Here is a 25729-nt window from a genome sequence, read left to right on the forward strand (position 1 = left end):
CGAGAGCTCCGCCGGACCACTTGATAGGATCTGTCGGAGAGGTAGGACTCAAACCATCTGAGTGCCGCACCTTTGATCCCAAGCTGGTTAAGAGAGGAGAATAGAATCCGGTGATTTACAGTGTTGAATGCTGCAGACAGATCGAGAAGGATGAGGACCGAGGAGAGGGAGGCAGCTCTAGCAGCTTGGAGAGCGTCAGATACCGCCAGAAGGGCGGTTTCAGTGGAGTGACCAACTTTGAAACCAGACTGATAACCATTGAGGAGATGGTTCTGGGTGAGGTAATCGGACAGTTGATCACAGGCTGCCCGCTCAAGGGTTTTGGACAGAAAGGAGAGGAGAGAGACCGGTCTGTAATTTTCAACTAGATTGGTTTCCAGGGAGGATTTTTTTAACAGAGGTGAAATTAGAGCAGTTTTGAAGGCATCTGGGAAACAGCCAGTGGAAAGTGAGGAGTTGATAGAAGAGATGAAGGAGGAGAGTTGCGGGGAGATGTTCTGAAGGAGTGGTGACGGGGCCGGATCAAGCGAGCAGGTAGTGGCTCTGCACGATATCAGGAGGTCAGCGACTTCAGAGTTGGAGAGCGGCTTGAAGTTGGAGAGGATAGCTTTGCAGGGAGGTCCAGCGCGAACAGGGCAGGTTGATGGTGAGAATTTATCAGTGATCGCTTTGACTTTGTCTCTGAAAAATAAAGCAAAGTCTTCAGCAATGAGAGAAGAGGGAGGAGGAGGTAGCGGGGGACACAGAAGGGATGAGAAGGTGGCAAAGAGACTGTGTGGTTTTTTGGATGCAGACTGTATTTTCTTGTGGAAGAAGGAGGTTTTAGCTGAAGAGACAGCGGACTGAAAAGCAGCTAAGAGCGACTGGTAAGCATCCAGGTCCGATGGAGTTTTGGATTTACGCCATCTTTGCTCTGCCGCCTGCAGTTTGGACCTGTTAGCACGTAACGTATCAGACAGCCATGGGGTAGCAATGGGGCATGCTGGCCTAGGAGACAGAGGGCAGAGAGAGTCAAGGGTGGAAGACAGGGCAGAGGGGAAAGTGTTACTGGCATCATCTGTAGATAGATCTGAGAATTGTGGAGCAGAAGGGAGAGTGGCCAGAGTAGCAGAGGCAAAGCAGTAAGGCGAGAGAGATTTTAAGTTGCGACGAAAGGTGACAACGGGTGCAGGAAGAGACGAAGAGTTAGTGGTGAGGGAGGGTTGAAAGGAAATGAAGAAGTGGTCAGAGACATGCAGCGGCGTGACTGAGAGAACGGGACAGCCACAGTTGCGGGAAAATACAAGATCAAGACAGTTGCGCTTTGTGAGTAGCAGGGGATTGGGACAGGGAGAGATCAAAGGACTGTAAGAGCAACGGAAGGCCGCTTGCATGAATGTCATTGACATGCAGGTTGAAGTCACCCAGGAGAATCAGCGGAGAGTTGTCCCCTGGCAGAAAGCTCAACAAGATGTCAAGGTCATCCAAGAAGTGACCAAGAGGGCCAGAAGAGCGATAAAGGACAACCACAATAAGAGTGATTGGGGCAGTGATAGAGACAGCATGCCATTCAAAGGAAGACAGATCATGCAGGTGAAGAGAGAGAACAGAATATTCCCACCGGGGAGAGATGAGCAGGCCTGTGACTCCACCTCTGCCGGAGTAACAAGAGGTATGAGAGAAGGAGTAGTTAGTAGAGAGTGCTGCAGGTGTGGCTGAGTTGTCTGGGGTGATCCAGGTTTCAGTTAGGGCCAGTAGGTCCAGTGAGAGATGGGAAGCATAGGCTGGTATGAAGTCAGCTTTTCTCACAGCAGACTGGCAGTTCCAGAGACCCATAGAGAAAGTAAAGCAAGATGGAAGGTTTGACATGTGAGGATAAACCAGATTCCTCTAGCAGCGAGAGTGCCCAGGCCTCCGGCGGTGGCGAAATCGCACGGCTCGCTTACCGTAGAAGACTTTGATGGCCGACATGTTGGACGCATGTTCCCTTGAGGACAACTGTAACGGTGGCCTCCCTCGGTGGCCTCCCACAGGTAGACTTCCTTGTCTTTGCACCCCAAGTCTTAGCACCAAGAGGCTGCCGCAACCGCTGCCACTACGGGTCACCAGCTGCTATTTAAACTGGGCTACTGCCTATCAGCTGACTTCCTAATCGAAACCGAAACTACACCAACAATGGCGACCAAAACAACCAACCAACCAGACGCGATTAATCGAACTCACGGAGTCACGCCCACTCCCGCTACAGGACACAGAAGTGATCCGGAAAACAGTTGTCTTAACAAACCACTAAATACTACTTAACAAACAAAAAAAATTTCAGTGTCACGCAATGCTACACAAACACACAACCGATTGTATCTATCAACCTGCACAGCTACGCAACACGAATGCGTGCTGGCGGGAAAAGCGGTAGCAAAACAACTACACTTACCAGAAACACCACAAACATCAGCGACACACCTCCAACGCAAAATATAGTGCACAATGAACAGGGACGACGGCTTCAACACAATTTAAGGAGTCGGGGAAAACGGTACCAGATTTTAACACATGGAGCTTATGTTTCCTCTTATGTTAACATGGCTTTTCCTCCCATCTTCCAAAGACACACTTTTCAGATGAGTTTCTGATTCTAAATTGCCCTTTGTGTGTGATTGTGTGTATATAGTGCATGTGTCCCACAGTCTCCTGGTCTATGTTTGAAATGTAGGCATAAGCTCCAGATCAACACAGACCTTCTGGACAAGTGATTTTTGAAAATATATAAGCAAAGCCACCAGTTATGTCATTTATAGTTTTTGTATTTATACTTTTTCTGTTCACACAGAAATGAGAGGTTTGTGTTTTGTAACAGAATATGCTAGTGGAGGATCTCTGTATGATTACCTGTCCAGTGATGAAAGTGAGGAGATGGACATGGGACAGATAATGACCTGGGCAATGGAAATAGCCAAAGGTAAGACCATAGCAGAATCCCATATTTACTCAGTCTCCCTTCTTTTAAATGAATTAAACCAAATTCTCTGGATGGAGTTACTGAACTATATTTTAACGACCTTTCTATGTATAACTGCGAGGTGAAAGGGTATAGTCTTTATCATAACTGGATTACATTTTAGCACTTTCATAGCCCTTCCTAATCAAAGTCAGGAAGTCATGCATAATGTTGGATTTGTGCCCAGTGTCCATGTGATCATAAACTGCTTTTAAAACACAAAAGAACATGTATGAGTGGCAAAACTTTTTGAATTCCACTTAAATTATCAAACTGTCAGTGTACATGATATTTTGAGTTGAAACATATGCAGGGACACTTATATATGCAGTAATACACTGCAGGGACCAAAGGATGCTCTGCTTATTCGTGTTCAGCTATCTTGTTTTGATGTGTGTGGGAAATAATTTTATTTATTCCCTACAGGAATGCACTATTTACATGCCGAGGCTCCAGTTAAGGTTATCCACAGAGACCTGAAATCCAGAAATGGTAAAAGAAAAGCTTTCTACAGGACTGAGTAGAATTTAGATGCATAACAGGATTGTTTCTAATAGTGATTTTCAAACCTAGGACGGATTTACACCAAATAAGCGTGGAACTGGGGTGGTATACTAGTAATCTTTGTCATTAAATGTACCAAATGTTTGTGAACAATAAGTTGTTCAGTGTTGCTGACTTCCTTGTTGTGATGTTTTGTAGTGGTGATGACTGCAGACAAAGTGCTGAAGGTATGTTTATTTTTTAAAGCAGATTCCTTGTATGGATTTTTGTGACATGACTATATGAATATCTCCTTAGGGGGCCCATCCTTTGCCTTTCTCTGTGTCCCAGATCTGTGACTTTGGTGCATCCAGATTCCACTCCCACACCACGCACATGTCTCTGGTTGGCACCTTCCCATGGATGGCCCCTGAGGTGATTCAGAGCCTACCTGTGTCTGAGACCTGTGACACATACTCCTATGGAGTGGTAAGTAGAGGAACTGGACCTGCAAGAGGGCATCTCTTACTTACTGGACAGCCTTTTTAAAGTTTGGATAGCCCAGGAGCTTAGGTAGTATTGTGAAGATATGAGCTGGATTGCCTGCTCTAGTGAAATATGAGCTAAATGGCCAACAGAACAGTGGCTTAGATGGGCCATTTTTGGATACATACATTTTCCTAGCCACTCACACTATCAAATTTTGAGACATTGAACTTGCAAAACTTTGCAAAAACAGCAATTTGGCCATTTTATTTCATTTGTACAGCTTTCAGCGATGAAACCAAAATAAAGTGCTGTCCTTTGCAGTCAAGGTGTCATGCAGCCAATGTCTCACTCAACTACCAGGCATTCTTTCTTGGGTTCAGTTTAACTTACTGCCTCAGTGAGAAAGTTGTTTTTTTACTCTGTGCATAATTTTAACTCTGATTCATTGATGGGATACAGCAACAGATCTTTTTAATTAGTATTTACAACTGATAGTGCACACTTAAATTTTCAGCACAGTGCAGTAAGGGTGTTTTCATCTTATCTGTAGGTATTGTCTCAGTGGCTGTTTGCTGAAAATCTTAGTGCAATGTGGCCTCATATAATCCTTGGCCAAATTCTTCTGTAGTGAGTGAGCCCTGAGTGACAGCACGCATGCACTCCGACTGAAGAGGCTTCAGTTCTGGGTAAAAGGGTGTCGGCAGACACACATACCAAAAACTCCGGTCATATCTAGAGCCAGGTAGATTAGACGATATCAAACAGAATCTCTGCCTGCCCAGATTATTTTACAACATCACTTGGTTCCATGTCATATTGTTAGTCTCGCCACTTGATAATTTCAAAAAGATGTTTTTAATGATTTTTGGGTCTTGACCACAATAATATTGACAGAATTCCTCCATTTAGTTCAGTTCTAAACTATATAAAATCAGAATAAAAAAACTTTCAGTATGGACACCCATTTTGGGATACTTTTGGCCTTGCTACTGCAATCACAGACATGTTCTTTATGTAGGACAAATACAGCGTTCAAGAGGAGCAGGTATTCCAGTGAGCCTGTTACTTTATATTTGTCCAATAATCTCACCAGACCCACCTCTTTTTACCATCAGGTCCTCTGGGAGATGCTGACGCGAGAGGTTCCCTTCAAAGGTCTTGAGGGCTTACAGGTGGCCTGGCTGGTGGTGGAGAAGAATGAGGTATAGAACTTTCACCACCTTCTCTGTACAACTCTTTTTTTTTTTTTTTTTTTTTTTGCATATTCGCTTTGCAGATTTTTCTGCCTCCACAGCTTTGTGGCATGAAACCTCTTGCCCAGTTAATTGGACAAAATGTCAAGGTCAGGAATTCCATTGTGTCCTTAGCTGCTGTATATCTATAGGAGTGATATCAGGTCTCTGTTACCTTTACAATTTTTTACTTAGTGAGCATTTACATCCAAAGCAACTTTACAAAATATGCAACATAAACTTAATGGAGGTATTTCTTTCACATTGTATAGTTTCCAAGTTCAGAAACTGTGTATACAAAACTAAATATAATATAAGTATGAGCATACTGCATATACTCAGTTAAGCAAGGGAAATGGTAGTGTACTGGTTAGAGCTGCTACTTTTCTACTCACAGGTTGTAGGTTTGAATCCCACCTCCAAATGTAGTACTCTTGAGCAAGGTGCTTACCCTTAAGTAAAACTACAGTACTGTATAAATGGGTAAATAATTGTAGGTGGATTAACATTGTAAGTTGCTTTGGAGAAAAGTATCAGATATATCAGATAAATGTAAATTGCAGAACACAATTCTTAAGCCTTCCGTGTTATAAGGTTAAAGTGTGGTTTGAAGTGGTGGGCTTTGTGTTTATAGACCTGTAGGGGATAATTTGTGATGCTAATAGGCAGACAGGGCTAAAAGAGATTGTATTGTAATGTCCAGCTTGTCAGACCCTCATAGAGCAATTCTGCTTTGATGGAAATGGCATATAGTATTTCCTGGGATAATAAAAATATTTCTCTCTTCATTTACTTTGTTTTATTTTTAGTAATAGATTGGTGCTGTAAGAAAAGGTGCTTGAGAGAGGTGCACATACACAGACACAATGGGTAACGCCAGACTAGTGGAACGTGGTTGTGTTGGACTCCTTAAACCTGTGTAACCAGATTGTTTGCCTGATTGACATGAAGAGCTCAGCAAAGGTGTTCTAGGAAATCACATTTATTTGATGCATATTCTGCGAATCTTGTTACTATGCCTTTGAAGAGATATTTGTTTGCATTGCTAGTTCTGTTAGTTCAGACAGATTTTTCTCAGACAAAAAGTTTATTATCCACAATTTTATCACACCGCTTAAACTTGAATACTTTATATGAAGTGAGACTTCACTGAAGGAGGAAAGACAGACCAGAGGTTGAAGGCTTCCTTCCTTTGCAAATGCCAAGTGGATCGACAGCTTAGTTAGTATAGCAATTGTTTGTCCCATCCTTCTGAGCTTTGGTTTTGCTTTCTTTTTTGTCCTTCTTGTTGTTCTATCTTCTCTTGCAATGGACAACATTCCATTGCTTTTGAAATTGTGTATTGGGCCCCAAATCCTATGCGAATTTGAGTTTGTTGATCCTCCTACCCACAGTAGTGTTGAAGGGTGATACTTAGTTTATTTTTGTTTATGCTTTTGTAATATACTGTTTATAACATAAAAACATCTACATAATTTTGAAATAGCTCATAAGGACATTCCTCTGGAGGAAAGTTACTCTCAATAATTATGTTTAAAAAATAGTAAAAATTCCTTTTCAGTACCATAATTCTGAATCCATATAGTACATGAAATGGAAATACTAAACGATATTCATGAAATTCCTTTCAGATATATGTTTGTTTTCACTGAACATTTTCTAAAATTTTACTGCTTTATGTAAAAAATTTGTTACTTTTACATTTTTACTGATTTAAGGTGTTAACTAGCAGTGGGCACCTGTATTTTGTATTGTATAATGTTTTTGATTTTTTTTTAATAACCTTTGGAACCCTGCCTGTCTTGCTAGCTGTTCTCATGTGTATTTAGTCAGCTCCTTTTAAAGCAAAGTAAATTTTATCATTACAGAACTATTTTACCACCTTGATTTTGATTATATTGCAGAGACTGACTATTCCCAGCACCTGCCCTGCCAGTTTTGCTGATCTGATGAGGAAGTGTTGGATGATAGACCCTAAGGTAAGAGGTTGAGGTACATATAGAGTCACGGACCTGCAGAAAACAAATAACATTTATGCAGTATGCATAAAAGGGAAATTGTCATGTGTTCACAGGAAAGACCAACATTCAAACTGATTCTAACAACCTTGGAGTCCATGTCTAAAGACAGCCAGCTTCCTGACCAGTGCAACTCTTTTTTACATAACAAGGCTGAGTGGAGGTACCGTACCATGAATTTGCATATGTCTCTCTGTCTGCAAGATGCAAACAGTCAATGCCAATCCACATACTCATAAACTTAACAGATGTCATCATTGCAGAAAAACCTCTAGAAATAATTGGAAAAAACTGAATGCTTTAAGCTTATATTAAATATAGATACAGATGCATTTCTAAGTTGTCTAAAGACACAATACCTTCCATCTGCAACTACTTCTTGCCACACATCAAAACTGAAAAGAATCAAAATTGCTTTCAACTTAAGTGCTTAATTAGCCTCTAAAGGCTGCTGTAGGCGAAGTGTGATTGCATAGAGAAAGCAGAGCATCTGTTACCTTAGACCTGCTACATTGGGTATTAATGCATTGAAGATGGGCCTCGCTGCTCTCTACATCACACGAACCTTTATGTTACATTCTCTGTCAGCACAACCTCCACCGCAGGAGTGCATTTCCTATGTGAAGGGGGGCACATATCATAGAGCAATCATAGTTTTGAGAAAAAAACATGTTTTTATAAGCAGGATATGTGACCCGTTCGTAATTCTATGCTCACACTCCAGCATCAGTCAGTCTTCAGAGTGGCTAGTGCTGGAGAGGATGGCTTATGAAATAGTGGACAGCTTCTTGAACCTCCTCCTGAGAGAGCACCCCCTTTCAGACTGAGAGGCAACTGGAAAAGGCAATAAGTGGTTGAGGCTGGGGACTGTTATTGGGTTGCTACCTTCATCAGGAGGGAGCCACAGCTGATGGCTACTATGTGCTGCCAGTCCAACTACAAAGTCATCAGAACTTTGGTTGTTGGCAGCAACAGCTCAGTCACATCAGTATCTACCAACAGAACAGGATGCGTGAACGTAGAGCGCAGAAATGGCTCCTTCACAAGGGGTCTCCAGGAAATGGACTGAGGAACCACCTCTCTGCTACTTCACTTCTGCACACTTGTTCTAAGAGCTTGGATGAAGTGGAGTTCCTACAGAGAGTGTGTGTGTGTGTATATATATATGCAAAAAACTGACACTGAATTCACATCGTAACTTTTGGAATATCAGCTGGAGTTAAGGTCTTCTCTGAGGCTCATGTTGGATGAACTTTTCTCTGACATAGATATATATATACAGTCATGAGATTGAGACTGCTTTATCTTAGAAATAGTACGTCCAGTCCAGTTCATTGCACAGATGCTCTGACCTGGTCTATATTAAGAGACTCTGGTCTGAAGTCAGCCCTGAGCAACGTGAAGGGTACACTCGTGTTTCCACTTTGTCCACCGCAGCTGTTTAAGTCAGAGAGTGAGCTAGGACAGCAAAAGGAGAGAGGGAGCGTGTTTGGAGTTGGAAGGAAAGAAAGAAGAAGGTAGGAAAGAAATCTGGGTAAAAAGCCAATGGAAGGGGAAGGACAACGAGAAATTCTAAGACCGCTTGTCAGGAAAGTGGCAAGCAAGGAAATCAATTATGAGAGAAGTTTCGAGTATGAGCGGAAAGATTCTAGGGTGTAGGGGAGGATAAGGCTGGGAATGTCAGGCTACGTCACATGCCTAATATAAATAGCTGCTGCAGGGACCTGATTGCAAAGCCCTTCTGATTCAGCACAGTTTGTGCCAAGAGTGCCACAGCTACCCCTGCTGGAGGGACAGAAACCACACTGCGCTGCAATCCAATTTCCAGTGATGCACCAGAGCTGGAAAGCAGAACTTTCCTTAGCACATCCACCTCATCCTTATTCTTGTTGTTTTTATGTAAAGGGTCACCCCTGACAAGTAAGAGACCAAAATGCAGGTGAAAACATGCAATTTACTTGTTATGCTGCCTGACCATGTGTGGCCTCTTCAACATATGGGAACTTAGTGTGAAAGTGACAGTCAAACTGAATGTGTGAACTGCCTCACCAGGTGTGAGATTGAGGCCACATTGGAAAGGCTCAAGAAGCTGGAGAGGGACCTGAGCACCAAGGAACAGGAGCTGAAGGAGAGGGAACGTCGTCTTAAGATGTGGGAACGCAAGCTAATTGAGCAATCTAGCGACCCGGTAAGTTGCTCTGGATACATATCACAGCATACTTAGACACCACAATGGCGTGCTCTACAGTGAAACCCTGTTGGGAATGGGTAAATACAGAGATGGGACAATGTGGCATTATGGTTTAACCTCTGAGCTTGGCGAAATCCTGATGAAATCAGTGGTTTAACAACTGATCTTGGGCTATTGGAAGACCATGAGAATCAGCAGGGGGGTGTCTGATATACCAATACAGATCTGCCTAATGAATGATATTAAGTGTATCTTAGGTCACAGAAAACTTAAACTAAAATGAAATAGAAATAATGCACCAGTCATGTTCAACACTTGCAAATACCAAAAGTACTAATGTTATACAATGAAGCCCAATGCAATATGCTCATATCTCACATGTTAATGTTAACAAGGTCAATTGATTGTGTTAAATCACCCAATTAGGCAAATTCCCAATGTGAGCAATTGAATGACCACTATTTCTTATGGGAAACAATAATTCCTGGACAAGAAAAGCCTTTCAGGAAACAGAAGTTGTACTTTTTTATCAAAATAAATAATGACAGAAGAAATCTTTCATCATAGATGCCTGCTATATTTTAAAACTGATATTTATATAAATTACTGCTGTTTTACACCATGAACACACTCCCTTTTTTTTACATATTTTCAGTACTGCTTAAAATTAACTACACATTCTACAGCTTATCTTGTTTAAAGTAAACAAAACTAATACTGTAAATACATTTAACCATAAATGGACATGTTAATAAGTTTGGTAATGTGAGAGCATATTAAAAAATAACCATTCCCTTGGCACATAATGTCACCTAAAGTTCATTAAAATACCAGAATTCAAGATATTTTTATGCATGATGGTAATAACACAAACATATTTCATAGTATATTTAACAGTAAAATGTGTAACTTGCCTTGCACTGTTATTTTTTCATTCATTATCAATTACTGCTTGTCCAGTGCAGGGTCGCGGAGATCCAGAGCACTGCTCCCTCTAAGCTGGGCGCTTGTGTGTGCATATGATTCATTAACGTGCACATGGCAGAACACTGAGCGCTCATAAACCATCCATTTTGTAACCCTCAAACATTTTGTGTAATAGACAGTGAATATAAATTGCCTGGTGTCTGCCTGCTCCTGTTAGACCATTATATGCTGATAGGTCTTGCTGGTGCTTTTTCTTCTACAGTTTATATCATTTTCGACTGTTTAACGTTTTTATTGTCATAGCACACATATGTCAGCCATCGTTTTAAAATTTTGCTCAAAAACAGTTTATTGCACACACAGCCCCTTAGAAATTAGTGGGAGCATTGGTATGGAGTCTGTTCAGCAAGAGTATAGTGCAAGGCAGCCTTTATCCTAGAAAACATTGTGATAATTTAGCTAATGGATGTTTATGAAATAAAGTTAACAAGTTATAGAAGTACAGTTCACTTCACCTCTGTCATTCTCTCAGCAAAGCACTTGGACTGTATGCTATTAGATGTGCTATGTGGCGTTAACGAAAGCTTGATTATGTAGTACTCTTGAGCAAGGTACTTTCCCTGAAATGCTCCAGTAACAATCACTCAGCTGTATAAATGAGTAAGTTATTGTAAAAAGCTCTCCATTGCAAGTCCATAGTGAAAAGTCTGCTAAATTAATTCATTACAATAATAATAACATAGTCATCCCGTTATTAGGTCTCCTGATATTTTTCCCATATCCAGTCTGCAATTATTAATACCACTTATTATTAATCACTCCAGATTTTCCTTATTTCTTCTGAGACATCAGGTACAGGCCCATGATGTTCAGGTAAACTGAGAATGCTTTTGAAAAGTACACCAAGCAGCTATGAGACTGTGAAATCCCCTGCATGGTGCGAACAATATTCCCATGCTCTCTGTAGTGTGCTGGTACTTCTCAGTCTCACCTGCTTACTCACATGTGTATATTTGACCCTTTATGAAATTTTCACAGTTAGCTTGCTGTTACCCTATATCCCCAATAAAGCTTCAAAACAGCAAAGACACACACACACACACACACAGAGTCAGAAGCCACTTGTTCTGAGCGGGGTCACGGGAAGCCGGAGCCTAACCCGGCAACACAGGGCGCAAGGCTGGAGAGGGAGGGGACACACCCAGGACGGGACACCAATCCACCTCAAGGCACCTCAAGCAGGACTCAAACCCCAGACCCACCAGAGAGCAGGACCCGGCCAAACCCGTTGTGCCACTGGATTCCCCCCAATAGCAAATATAAAATAACACATCTTTAATTCTAAAAATTGCTTATTTATAATTTCAAGTAAAAGAAAAAATTCTACCAAAATCATAATGAAATGAGAAGTAAATTAATTCTTATTTCTGTTCCAAATGTAGACTCAGATGCAGAATGGTGAAGTAGCTTTTTACATACAGACCCCTTTTGCTACAGCCACGCACACTATTCGAAAAAGCTCCATGATAGTAGGCAAGCTTAAATAAAAGAGCAGACAAGATTGAATTAAAATGTTATTAATTCTATCTCACACACACACACACACACACAAAATGTTTACACCTGCTTCCCCTGACACCAGGAATTATGTATACTTTCCTTTTTCAGCTGTTATATTATTTCCTTATTCAAGGATTGTGAATGATTGGGAAGAGTCAATGAGATAAGAAGTGCAGTATATGCAGTAGTTGGCTCTGTTGTGGAGGACCTATGTCCATATATTTTGCAGAGTGAAAGACATAGTAGACATTGAAAAAAAAGCCTTGTATCAAATGAGTGTAGCCAGGATAAAATGACATTGTACTGAATAATAAGATCATTGTATGAAAAAGTGTATATATAAAGGTATAAGTATTTTCATAAGGTGTGTAAAAAAGGATTATATGTATTTTCATAAGATGCTGTAGCATTTTTTCATTGTGCAGGACCATGTTATATGAGGGCTGAGTGTACTCTCATTTTTGTCACACTTTGAAAGAATAAAGTAAAACAAAATGCTTAATTCCAAAGGCTGCATAGCATGTGGGGCTCTCTGCTATAGAATGGTAGAGTATGAGATCCAGTCCTGAACAGGCAGTGTGTTAGATGAGGCTATGAGACTCTCCAGAAAGGGAATCCGCTGTGTTGGTAGAGTCAGTGGGCAGGGAGTTGTCGCAGAGAGATGTGAATGAGCTTTTTGCTGCTACAGTGTTATTCCTATTAACTGTACCGCTGTTGCAGAGTCTCCCTTTTGAGCTGGAATTGTCTGTGGAACTTCCTCTTTTTAGACTAAAAATTTAGACAAATATGACCCAATTCAAAGGGCTGAGCACAGCTTGATGCATGCAAAATAAATAACAAAACCTCTCACTTGTGGTGGTATTGTGGTCCCTCTATACTTCCTTTTGTCACACTGTAGTAGAACTGCATCTTGCTGTCGTGGATTTTTTTCCACAAAAAAATCTTACTTCTTTTAGTTTGACTTCAGTCATGTCTTATTCTCACCTTTATTGTGCATTTTCTAGTCTTATTTTTAGAGTGGAACTTCATCTTAAAATTCAAATTAAACAAGCTGAAAATGAATCTTTCTTCATTTGGGTCTAAACTTTGTATGTTAAATGAACTAATCAGTCCTTGTAGAATACATCTAATTCTCCTTCTCCTTCCACCCTTACCTCCCTCTTTCTCTCTCCCTCTTAGCTCTTCTTACCAGTCGTTGCAAAGATTAGCACGGAGTCTTTCTTTGAGGCAAAGATGGAAGAGTCAAACAGTCTGGAGATGTCATGTCAGGTCATGGCCTCCAGTAACGGGGAGGAGGATGGAAGCAGTCTTCAGGCTGTCATGAAGGGCTTTGGGGACGTGTTCGACATGGACCTGGTGGGCTCCACGCAGCCCTCGGGAGTGCAGCTGAGCATGACGGCCAAACAGAACTCCTCCAAGTCCAGCAGCATCCGTGCGGGCCGCAAAATCAACATGGCCGTCGGGATAGGCGACTTTGACTGGTCTGATGACAGTGACTAGATGCCACTCTTGTGTTAGGTCCCATTGGGCAAGGCTTAGGAGTGTTAGAGTGGAGGAGGCTGGTATCAGCATGAGCCTGAGCTTTAAACTGCAGCCACAACAAGCCGCCTTGTTGTCCTCAGTTGCTAAAGTGTAGTGCAATCAGATCTTTAGAGAATAACACTGTGGAGATGAATGTCTTAGATTCAAGCGACTTTTTTTTTTTTTTTTACTTTTAGTGTAATCTTCCCTGCATTTTGTGAATTGCATTTAGCCCAGTTATTTCAAAGTAATAACATTTTTATGGTATTTTTGGTACAGCTATGTATTTTGTAAATTATTTATACAGAAAATCTAAATGCCTTGATTTTCAAGAGTGATATGTGCAATATTGATAGCATCCATTTCAGAGGATTGACTTCCCCACTGATGCCATTCATAGAGTGTTTTATTGAGCTGCATGATGCCATGCTGCGCCCCATGTCTGCTGGGCGAGATGTATAGAATGACATGCTGTGAGGAGAGAGCCTTGGAATGAGGCTGCATTGAGGAGGCACCGCTTTTATAATAAATTGACATTTCACTTCTTCCAAGATTGGTCAATTATACACAGCAGAGAGAGGCTGGTGTGATGAAGTCTCACCAGGGTGAGTGTGAGCTTGAAATGGCTTATACTGACCCGGAGCTCTCCAGACTCAGCCACAGCCCTGTGGTCCATCTGCGACAAGCACACATCATTATGTTATATACAGTACATGATTTATATGCTGATTGCTGAGCCCTCTCAAGTCAGTGGCATTTGTGTCTCTCAAAGTTCAGACAGGAAGTCTTCAAATCAAGCGTCCAGTCAGGGTTGTTCATGTGGGTCGTGTGACAAGCTGCAAGTTGGCTTGTGCTTTGAAGGGATGTACTGTATATACAAAAGGTAATATGAGATGTCATTGTCACTGACTGCCAAGTTAGAATATAAAATAAATTGCAGACTACATTTATAATCTTAATAAACAAAATCCATGTTTCTTCTGGTGATTATCCAAACTATAACTTGGAAAACTCATTGTGGTGACAGCGTTTAATTTACAAACAAGCTGTGAACATGAATGAATGTATACTGTAGGTGGTGTAATGCCAGATTCAGGGACAGAGTGAGAAGAACTGTTGGTCCCAATGTGTTTAACCTCAGACAAGGAGCCCTCTCATTTTACAGCTTTAGGATATAATGATACTGCCAGGATAAAGAGACTTGAGTCTTTCTCCTTAAGATGATCTAGGCATAATAACGTACTACAGAAGCTGAAAGTCCAGCAATGTTGTGTTTTCTCTAACATGAGGTAGAGCAGCAGTGCTGCAAAAAGCATGGCTCACTCATATGTGTTAATTGTTTTTGTGCATTTAGCGCTGTGGCCTGGAGACACATATTAACGATTGCCAGTAATTACCATTTACACTATTTTGTGTGACATTTCAAACTTTTGTGTGATTTTTGCAAGTGCTTAATATATAGATATGAAGTATCATGCACAGATTTTCAGTCAATAGTGTGTTTATTGTCAAAATGCTTATTTAATTTTTTTCTATGATACTGTTCACCTTCTATTCTGTTTACCTTTTGAATCTATTTAAAAAGAGGCAGTTTGTTATGAATGTCTTAGCTTTTCCCCATGCTTATTTTTCAATAAATTTAATATTAAAGTGTTGTCCTTCTGCTTGTTTTTCTTAGCTTTCCTTTCTTGCTTAATCTGCCATAAACTGGTCTAATTCTGACTACGTGGACCTGAGAGAAATATCCTGTTACTACTGAAAGACATTAAAATGGACTGAATTTCTCTGTCCATTTTCGGAAAGTAAAAATCAATTAACGTGTTCTGATGATGATAATGCCATGTCATGTGACAGTTTTCTTAATGCTGGAAACTTTCTGAATATAAATGACATTACCACATACACAGAGAACTAAGCTAGGGTACAGTGCTGGAGAAATGTTCTTCCCAGTCTAAGAATTTATTGGTGTCTTGCATGTACTGTTCAATCCCCAGGCAGTTTAGGGTATGGCAGTGGGCCACCGGAGGGCAGTATCTGAACTGGTAATCACCAAAGGGTGTTCTTCTCCCTGGCTCTCTGAAAGGAATTTCAGTTAATTAATTTGCACCAACTTTCCCTTTGCTACTCCCAGCACAAGTCTGTTTCCCTACCTCAACAGTATGCTTCAAACATTAATAAAATTATGCTATTCATTAGCCAAATGTGTTATGGCTTCATGAGGTGTAATGTGTCATTTTAATTAAAATGATTTTTACAGTGAACGATGGCAGCGGTGGGGATTTTTGGTAGTGTTTACTTCTATTATGATGCCACAGAGCTGAAGCTGCTGGAACAAGTGGTAGGGCTCATGTGGACTTGATGTGGTTGAAGGGCAGCACATCGCTGTGACTCTGAGTTGTGCTCTCCCAGAAATGCCACGTTTCCTGTTTGGCTAAGGGATGTTTGTGTCTGCAAATTGAGAGGGCCAAAATACTTTACTATAGGTTCTTCATTGCAATTTCCCCTTTTCCATATATTGTTCTGATCACAATGATGAAAAGATTATTTTGTCTAGAGAATTTCTCTCTGATTACCTTGAACGGTCGATAAATGGCCTGTCATTAGGAAAGGCTGCTCAGATTGACAGAGTACATCATTTTCAATTTCATATTCGTTTTTTTCTCCAGAATGTCTTTTTCCCTGTCATCTGAATTGTAAAATACAATATCAGGACAAATAATTGACTTTTCAGAGGAAATCATTTCCATTTTTTCCATTAAAACTGAATTTTTTATAATGCATTTGAAGGACATTTGTAGATATGTAACTTCACAGTTATTCATGAAAACCAGCATTATGGAGTTTTCTTTTATGTCATATTGACCTGTGAATAACAAACACACATCATTATTTTGGTTTCAAACATTGCTATAGGTAGTGACAACTTTATATGGTTCTGTCTGAATGTATGAACAGTTGCTTGGTTGTTTCTCTGCGTTACATCTCTTTGTATTCTTGTCACGCAGCTGCTTCCAAACCTCGATATTTATTCCTGGACAGAAGAACATGTGGTTTGTATTCTTAGTATCATTTCCCAGCAATTAGATGTGCATTACTGTACTGTGAGCACTATTATACTGCAATACATTCACACCATGCAGCATTTGTTAAAATATTTGTTAAAATTTAAATTTTTGTTTCTTAACTTTAATATTTCACCCACAGCATTTCTGGATGCAGCAGATTTTAGGGTCAGGTAGGCTGACTACGTTGGTTTTTCATTTATTTGTACTATTATTAAATTGATCAGTTATGGTTATTATACTGGAGTAATTCAGGTGAAATACCCAGGGTACTGTAGCAGGGTTCCTTTTGAGACTTGATCAAACAACCTTCAGGTTACATACATGTACCTTCCAAGAACTAAGCTACATGCTACGCTTCTGTTTAAGCTATTTGAATGCATTGTAGCTAATGATGCATATGGCTGACAGTGAATTTACTGTGATTTTGCTTGTCTGTCTGTGCTCTGTGACTCCAGACAAGGGTGCATGTGACATGCAGCCGTACGCAGACCTGTTCAAGGAGAATCACATCACTGGCAAAAGGCTGCTGCTGCTTACTGAGGCTGATATGAGGGACATGGGGGTCAAATCCAAGGGTCACATAATTCACCTCAAGGTACTAACGTCAGCATTGCATAGTCGTCGTTCGCGGTCCCAGATCACCTCAAACCAGACAAAACATGACCTAAATTTGTCTTATTTTGCCTTAGTTTTCTATAAAAGATTTGCTCATGAATTTTGAACGGCCATCCTTTTTATTTCCTTCGATTTTTTTTCTATTATTCTTTCCATTTTTGTCCAAAGTATACTAATACTACTACTGCTGTTATTGATAATGTTGCAACTGCTGCTGATGATAATAATAGAAATAATAATAACAATAGTAAAAATATATATTTATGTAATGCAGTCAAGCTGGGATCATGTATTTGTAACAAATAATACACCAATTCCTTCCAGACTGAGATTGAAAAGTTGACAAACGATTACTTGGGACTTTTCCACTTCCCTCCATTAATGAAGGTAAATGGCAGCGCTTCCAAAATGCATTCTCATTTGCAATATGTAATAAGTGGAACACAAATTTCTTAGCGGCATCTCTGGGGTCTCTCGCCAACAGGATGAGGAATTAGAAAAGGAGGACGAGAAGGTTATTAACCTGGAGCTTGTTTTTGGATACCACTGGAAAGCTGGAACCGGCCCCCAGGTAATATGCTGCCTGTAGCCATTCACAACAAACTGTCCCTGGGTATGCTGAACCCTGCCTTACCTCCACTCTCTCAAAGAAAAAGGTTAATTTCATATCCAGTATGGAAGTAAACCATTTTAACTATTTGCAGAGACATGTGTTCTCTCCATTTATTTTTATTGCAGCACTGCATCATTTTGAGGCATTGTATACTAGCTTGTCATTACTAATTAAAAATGTCTCTTTTAACTGTGTCAGAATTGCTAAGCTTTTCATTCATTCCAATTTTCACATTCATTTCATATTCATTACTAGGTGATGCATCCCATTGTTGGCCTTTGTCAGCCCTGTAAGCAAATATTGACCACTCTTTTGCTAAGTAGATTCTCTCAAAACAGCCTATTTGCTGCTCTTAATTTAAAAAAAAAAGAAATATATAAATCTTTCATCTAAGTAATGTTTCAAATTCATTCCCCACTTGCTCAGAGTCTTTTGTTGGTGTCTTAAAGAGTGGGGAAAAAAACCGACTGCTTCTCCACTTGCTGTTTGAATATAATCAAAAATGGCCCATTTAGCCAGAAGTCATTTTCTTTTTAAAAGGCAAATGTTATTTAATCTTTCAGCTGTTCATTGTCCCGTCATAAATAGTCTCTTTTCAGTGCGTTCGGCGGGGCTGAAACGAGCCCGCTAATTGCCTCCCATTTCCACTGACATGTGGTGGTTTAGTGGGTAGAAACACAGCGGGGAGAAGGAAACAGGAGGCTGAGAAAATGGGAGCTAATTATTTTCCCCTTGCTGGTGTCAGGTTCCGTGTCAGTCTTGTTTTTACAAACTGGAAGGTTTTTTCGCACCAAATAAAACAAACCCGCGTGCTGTTCCCCCCACCCCCCTCAGCCCTCTTCGCTGGCAGTGTCATGAAAGCAGCTGCGCTCCTCAAAGACGAAATGAGAGCCCTGCGATTGTGCGGCCACCATCTGACATCCACCCAGAGTCCCCCCCGCTAATGAGGATATCACTGCTCCGCCAAAAGGGAACGGTGCTGAATTATGTATGAGTCGTCATTAAGAGGCCCTCTGGGCCTGTGCATCATTACCGGACATTGTTTCTGCAGTGGTGATTAGACCAGGCTGTGGACAGCTCACCGGGGGCCGGCACGGGGTCGTTAGCCTGCTTCTGAGCGGACCGCTTCCCGGCGTCGCTCTTTTGAGCCACATCTCCAGTCGTGTCCCAGTGGGGCAGTGAAGGACTGGGTCGCGACTCCTCATGCGAACACTACTGTGATCCAGTCCTCTTTGATTCTTCAACACAATAGATTGGCCCAGATCATGAACCCAACATGGTTAAGCTGTGACCTCTAACATCACTGTAGGATTATGGGGGAAAAAAAAATTATTGACGCTTTGTCAGCATGCAGGAGCATGTGGATGCTTTCAGGTTTATGGTTCTTGGTGAGATGTTTTGTCTAAAAAATAAAACACCCAAAAGCTAATAATGCCTTATCCTGGCACTCTAGATTTAAACTATTTTACCTACATTTCAGGTAAAAATGTTTGAAACTGTGATGACTGTGACACAAACATCACAATTAATGATATGTAGTAACTGATTCCATACAGCCAGGGACTTCTTCAAAGTGTTGTTATTCCCTCTCTCATGTAATTGAAACTTTAACGAGTGGTTTCTCTGTTTTGGCTCACACCTACAGTCACGGACTTGTACAGAAAAAAAAAAAAAAAACTTTTGGATCACCCCCAGGTTTTTCCAAGTGCTTCTGTTCACTGCTTTCATTACTTTCATTTCTGCTATTTCTGATTTTGTTCCCCCATCAGAAAAGCCTCTCTAAAAATAACCAGTCAAGAAGACAGGTCAAAAATAGCAGTTGAGAAGAATGCGTAAGAAAGCTGCATTAGACAGAGAGGAGCAAGGTCTCTTCGGCAAACTGCATTCTTTGCTACAGTAACTGTCACACGGTGGCTGAAGAACTACTGTTAAACACAGACATGACTTATTATGATATTGCTCTCCTCATCTGCCCATTATGCCCATAAAAACCAAATCATTACCATGCATAAAGGCAGCACCAGTTGCAAAGGATGTGGCAGTTTCTAATATAATGTAAATTCATTGTATTTTTTTTTTTACTGTTTATTATATCAGACATATAAAGAGATCTGCAGTGTCATGTTGAGTGGAAATGACGTCTAGGTTGTGCTGTTAGTTTAACTTACCAAATGACTTGTCCTGTGATTCTTTGAAGGAAGGTGCTCCTCTGTAGAGGCCTTCATTGTGGAGACAGACTCCAAAGGTCCTGGAGCTATGCGAGGCTGAAACACCTGAACACGCATCTTTCCCCCCCATCTCTCGACTGCAGGACTGCAAGTGGAAAATGTATGTAGAGCTGGATGGAGACGAGGTGGCGATAGCCTACATCAAAGATGTCACCTTCAACATCAACAGACCTGATGTGGATGTTGTGAAGATGACAAAGGTGCAGAAATGTGAATGTGACAAATAACTGAGTGTCTATTGAAATGATGTGCAAACCCCAGTTGTACCTTGTGAAATAGATTTTCAGGCAAATCAGGGCCCTGAAAAGAACTGCTGTATTCTCCCAAAATATATTTTAAAAATTCTAATGCATTTCTTTGAACCACTGTCCTCCAAATTCCAACAGTTACGTGGAGTCAGTCAGTATAACAGTGAAATTGACATGTTGTGATTTAGCACAACGTTACATCTGTCAAAACAACTAAACACATTTGTTCCATACAGTCAGATGAATCATTATTCAATTATTATCTTCTCTGTTTGCAGCCACCATTTGTGATGGACAAGTGGATAGTTGGGCTGAAGGACAATCAGGTTGTTGACTGCCTTGTTAATTATGAAGTAAGGACTATTTTCATACAGTAAAAGGATTCCTGTAATTCTCTGCTGAAGGAATTCTTGAGAAATCCTCTGTTGTGTACAGTGCTAAATGGAATTGTATAGAGACATTACAGAACAGTATTAGTTATTTTAGTGTAATGGTGCTGATAATATTTCAGTCCATATTTAAAGTTTGTGAGGACTGTTGAGTTTGCATGTTTTCCCATGTTCACATGGGATTCTTCCCATAGTCCAAAGATATCTTTTGGGTGGATTGATAACTCTAAATTGCCATTGTGTGTATGTGTGAGTGAATGGGTTTGTGTGTGATTGCCATGTAAAGGACTGGCATACCAGCCAGAGTGTATGTACCCTGTTTTGCGCCCTCTGTTTCTGGGATATGTTCTGGTGCACTGTAACCCTGCATTGGACAAGCAGTTATTGATAATGGATGAACAATTTAATGTTTGTGAACACAAATCGGAGCCTGCTGAAACTCATGACACATAATAAAAATGTGTGTCATAATGTAAATATACGCACTGTAAAAATTCAACAACATGCAAAAATACAGTGCAACAGTGAGCATGATTTCTGAGAACAAAATCTAATGAATGCCAAAAGTTTGTTTGCAGTCTACAGTTCTGAAAAATGTGTAGGCAGTTGTTGCATTTTTTAACCACATCTCAGGGTTTGTTTGCGTACTGCTCTGTCTTAAGTGCGTTATTATGGCTCTAATAGCGTAGCGTAGTGGTTGGCGCTGATGCCTTTGGACCCAAAGGTTGCAGGTTTGATTCCTACCTCCGGCTCTAGTATCCCTGAGCAAGGTTCTAACTTGAAATTACCCAGCTGTATAAATGGGTAAATAAAGTAGCTTAATAGTGTAAGTTGCTTTGGAGAAAGGTGTTAAATAAATGTAACATGTAACCCTCCATGTGTGTCAAGCAGACAGCACAAAACTACACCCAGTTCACAGCCTGAACTTTGGTGCCATTTTCCACCTCAGAATGATGTCAGATCACCCAAGAGCACCAAGCACAGCCACATGGTGGAATGGAAGCCCACTAGCGGGCAGGACGCTATTAGGACCGTGCAGCTTCTCATACAGACGGTGCCAGTTGATGTGGAAGGGAACCCCAGAAGCAGGTCCAACTCAGGTTGGTTCCTCAAAGCATCCTCAATCAAAAAGCAAAAATGTGTGTAGAAACAAAGTATACTCCAATACTGCAATACTCAGTCATCATTCGCTAACACAAGACATTTAAATATGAAAGATGTAGTTATAGTGGCTTTTGATTGACTGATTTATTAGATTTACTAGATTCTGAGTAGAACACCGAATATCTGTTGCCTTGAATGAGTGTTCTTCCCTTGTTAAATCCTGGTAGTTTTTTGAGTTTGCTTGGAGCACACTTTGTTCACATATCGTGTCTCCCTCATGTTGTTCTCTCTGGTCGGGTCTCAGATGTGGATAAGTGGTGGATGTGGCATGTGAGAAAGAAGCATCAGCTCAGTCAGTCAGTGCAGCCACCAGGGAGCCGGACGCCCAGCAGCTACTCAGAGGCTAAAACCCTGCACCAGTTCCTTACCTTCTGTAGTGACCAGGCCTCGTACGCAGCCGCTGTGCGCAAGTCGCCCAGCCGCAGTTCGGTCTCGCTCTGGGCCGATTCCCGGAGCGCTTCACCCACCTCGGCACTTTCCCTCAGGCTGGCCTCCGTGCCCTTGGGGTCAAAGGGCAGCAGTCCCTCCAGCACCACCTCAGAGAGCACTTCCGACAGAGAGCGCCCCCAAGCGGGTAGTCCCATGCACAGCTACCGCAAGAACAGTCAGCCCGGCAACACGCTGGCGGTACCACGTGAAGGAAGCAGGAGTCGGTGGTCCCCGGCTGGGGCCAGACCCTTTGACAAGCCAAGCAGGGGCTTCCACCACGGAGGGCCACACAGGCCCGGTGGCAACAACAGCACACCGGCACAGAACCTCCCCAGGGTGATACCCGGTTTGTCAGCAGCGAGCAATGGCAACCAGACAGAGCCCGAGGAAGCCAAAGCTGCCGAGGGAGGCTGGATCAAAGTGGAGCGTCAGAAGAAGGCCCAGAGGCAGGACAATAAAATGGTGCGGGGCCGAGCCAGGAGAGGGGGCAGGGGAGGCCGTGGAAGGAGCTAAAAGGACCATTCCTGCCAATTACTTCCTTTCTCACTCCAAAGAAATGTTCACTGGACCACATATTCAGAAGATTTGGTGAGTCTGCATTTTGTATGTGTGCATGAGTGTGTGTGTGTGTGTGTGTGTGTGTACATGTTTCCAGAGCATCACAATCTCTACACTGTAAACAGTTATTGAAAGTGGATGGATGAAGATTTTGATGTAATCCACTGAGTGTTTTCAGAAACTCTCGTTGTTATAAAAAGATCACTCACTGAGATACATCTTCACTGGTTAGTAGTGTACACTACAGCCAGACAGTAACACACCTGTAACACACAGGTCTCACTATTTGTTTTACACGGCCACTTCCTGCACTGACCTAAGGATCAGGTTGTTGCCATTGTTCAACTATATCAGTGTGAATCACTTACTGGTGATATCTATTTTCCCCCGGAAAAACATAAATCTAATGTAATATATAATCTAATATGTATTATAATCTAATATTTTATATTGTGCCTTTTTAAATGTCCTTTGTGTATATTCTGTTCATTTTTTTACAGTTATTTTAATATGAAAATGTTTAAATATCTAAGTGTTTACATGATCTGTGTTTATTGAGATGTTAAACGGGGATAATAAATGTGTGGTAAGTATACATTAGTTGTCAACTACTGGAAAATATGAGTTATAACAGACAAGCTAGCACAAGCTATTATTTTTTTTGTCATGGCTTTGTGTATGTTTATATTTTTATTTTAATGGTGTTATTGTGGCAGACCAAAAAGCAAGCACATTATAAAATACTATAACCTATTTATCATGTTATTTTAAAAAATAAGATTTGGGAATTACTTATAAAGGTCAGGAAAATACCTTACATAAATTTAGTGTTTAATATTTTAGGCCTTGGATCACAGAGAATAAACCACATTAACAAATCAGTGACTCTGGTGTCAGATATCCCAGCAATCTTTTCTCAGGTTTTTACATTTACATTTATTTATTTAGCAGACACTTTCCTCCAAAGCAACTTCCAATGAACTCTATGTAGTGTTATCAGCCCATACACCTTATTTACCAAGGTGACTTACACTGCTAGATACACTAATTACACTGGGTTACTCATCCATACATCAGTGGAACACACTCTGTCACTCACACACTATGGGTGATGTCTTTGGAGTGTGGGAGGAAACCAGAGCACCCGGAGGAAACCCACACAGACACAGGGAGGACATGGAAACTCCACACAGACTGAGCAGGGATCAAACCCACGTCCTCTCACACCACCCAGGCGCTGAGACAGCAGTGCTACTCACTGTGCCACCCCACATTAAATGGATGATTGAACAAATAAGCTGATGATTACCTGTGTACTGTGATTTATTTTTTTAAACAAGTGACTGTTATCCAGTGAAGGCCCAGTATGTACTGCTCAAGGTATGCAAATTTAAAGAAATAAATGTAATTTAGTCTAAGGTTTTGCCTCCAAAGTATCTTTTTGCTTCTTCCATAATGCAAAATCTAAAATTGTATTTATATTTAAATAAATCTAAAGGAAATTGTTCTATAGATTAATACACCTACTTACAGTATACATGTCATGGTAAAGAGATTTGAGTTGAGAGATTTGAGAGATTTCATATATAGTTGAGAGATTTCATATATAGTTATACCCCAAAATACGCCCATTCAAGTTACAAGAATTTGATGTTATGAGGACTTTCTTGTAACACCCATACTTCGGTTTAAGAGGGTTTTCTTCTTTACAAGGACCAGATTTGGATTTTGTGCATGCTGACAGCTGAGAAATGAGACATTTACATTTTGCATGTTTTATTTGTCATTGTCACAGGTCAAAAATTTTGTGTTCCTGAGCCCCAAAATTGACTCATTTATGCTAAAATATCACCAAATCCCATTAAAATGCACACTATTACTTCAATAGTTAACACAAGGTAGGCAGGATACCTTCCTTAATTACTCTATAATACTATTTTTCAGTTTGTTTTTGTAATGCTTACATGCAGTTAATTGTTGTAACTAATGGAAATTGTGTGTTCAAGTTATGACATTCCACCTTATGCAAGTTTAAAAATGAAAGAATTATTTTAAAAAAAAGAAAAAATTACTTTGCAACTTTAAAGCAGTGCTCTACAAACTAATACCTTGTTGTCAGATTTTACTTTATCAATTTTCATTGTGGTCAGAGCAGTGGTGCAGTGAGTAGTGCTCCCGGCTCATGGTGCCCAAAGAACGTGGATTTGATCCCCTCTCAGTCTGTGTGGAGTTTGCATATTCTCCCCACATCTGAGTGCACTGGTTTTCACCCACAGTCCAAGCACACACAGTTCAGGTGGATAGGTAATGCTAAATTGTCCTTAGTATGTAACGGAGTATGTGTGTGAGTGGCTACCCTGCAATGGTCTGGTGTCCCATCCAGGGTGTACCCTCCTTCTGGGAAAGTCTCTGGATCACCACGACCCTGCTCAGGACAAGTGGTTATTGAAATTTGATGGATGGATTTTCCATTGTGTAAAATTGGAACAGCTTCTTGTTCAGAAGAAAATAGTTTTAATATTTTTGAAGATATATATTCTAAGCAAGGGTGAGGAGCTCAGTCACCCGGGAGGAGCTCGGAGTAGAGCGGCTGCTCCTCCGCATCGAGAGGAGCCAGTTGAAGTGGCTCGGGCATCTGTTCCGGATGCCTCCTGGACGCCTCCCTGGTGAGGTGTTCCGGGCGTGTCCCACTGGGAGGAGGCCTCGGGGCAGACCCAGGACACGTTGGAGAGACTATGTCTCCCGGCTGGCCTGGGAATGCCTTGGAGTTTCTCCGGAGGAACTGGAGGAGGTGTGCGGGGAGAGGGAAGTCTGGGGGACTCTGCTTGGACTGCTGCCCCCGCGACCCGGCCCCAGATGAGCGGAGGAAGATGGATGGATGGATGGATGGATGGATATTCTAAGTATAAAGTACTGTTGTTTTTACCGCAAAAATCATTTGCAGTTGAACACTTCTGTCCATGAGTCTGCGAACCCACCTCTGTGCAGCCCCCATCTGTGCAAGACCCTCCAACCATCAGCT

At 41.2% G+C, this 25729-nt stretch overlaps 1 protein-coding gene across 4 annotated transcripts in view; it reads left to right on the plus strand.

Moving 5' to 3' along the window:
• Positions 1 to 22780, plus strand: part of map3k20a (mitogen-activated protein kinase kinase kinase 20a) — a 31606-nt gene extending 8826 nt beyond the window's left edge. For 2 of the 4 annotated variants that reach the window (XM_018729670.2, XM_018729669.2), the window contains exons 4-20: positions 2837 to 2938; positions 3404 to 3469; positions 3680 to 3708; positions 3812 to 3949; positions 5065 to 5151; positions 7086 to 7160; positions 7256 to 7362; positions 9252 to 9387; positions 16404 to 16448; positions 16603 to 16633; positions 16919 to 17058; positions 17403 to 17465; positions 17563 to 17649; positions 20003 to 20119; positions 20446 to 20520; positions 21506 to 21656; positions 21965 to 22779. In XM_018729670.2, coding sequence (XP_018585186.1) covers positions 2837 to 2938; positions 3404 to 3469; positions 3680 to 3708; positions 3812 to 3949; positions 5065 to 5151; positions 7086 to 7160; positions 7256 to 7362; positions 9252 to 9387; positions 16404 to 16448; positions 16603 to 16633; positions 16919 to 17058; positions 17403 to 17465; positions 17563 to 17649; positions 20003 to 20119; positions 20446 to 20520; positions 21506 to 21656; positions 21965 to 22662 — 2147 coding nt within the window. In that variant the 3' untranslated portion in view covers positions 22663 to 22779. Of the gene's footprint in view, positions 1 to 2836; positions 2939 to 3403; positions 3470 to 3679; positions 3709 to 3811; positions 3950 to 5064; positions 5152 to 7085; positions 7161 to 7255; positions 7363 to 9251; positions 9388 to 13056; positions 15014 to 16403; positions 16449 to 16602; positions 16634 to 16918; positions 17059 to 17402; positions 17466 to 17562; positions 17650 to 20002; positions 20120 to 20445; positions 20521 to 21505; positions 21657 to 21964 lie in introns of those variants that run through there. The other 2 variants (XM_018729671.2, XM_018729673.2) reach the window with 2 other exon arrangements.
• The last annotated feature ends 2949 nt before the right edge of the window (positions 22781 to 25729 follow it).

The sequence above is a fragment of the Scleropages formosus genome, chromosome 12 (genome assembly GCF_900964775.1).
Source record: "Scleropages formosus chromosome 12, fSclFor1.1, whole genome shotgun sequence".
NCBI classification, from domain to species: Eukaryota; Metazoa; Chordata; class Actinopteri; order Osteoglossiformes; family Osteoglossidae; genus Scleropages; species Scleropages formosus.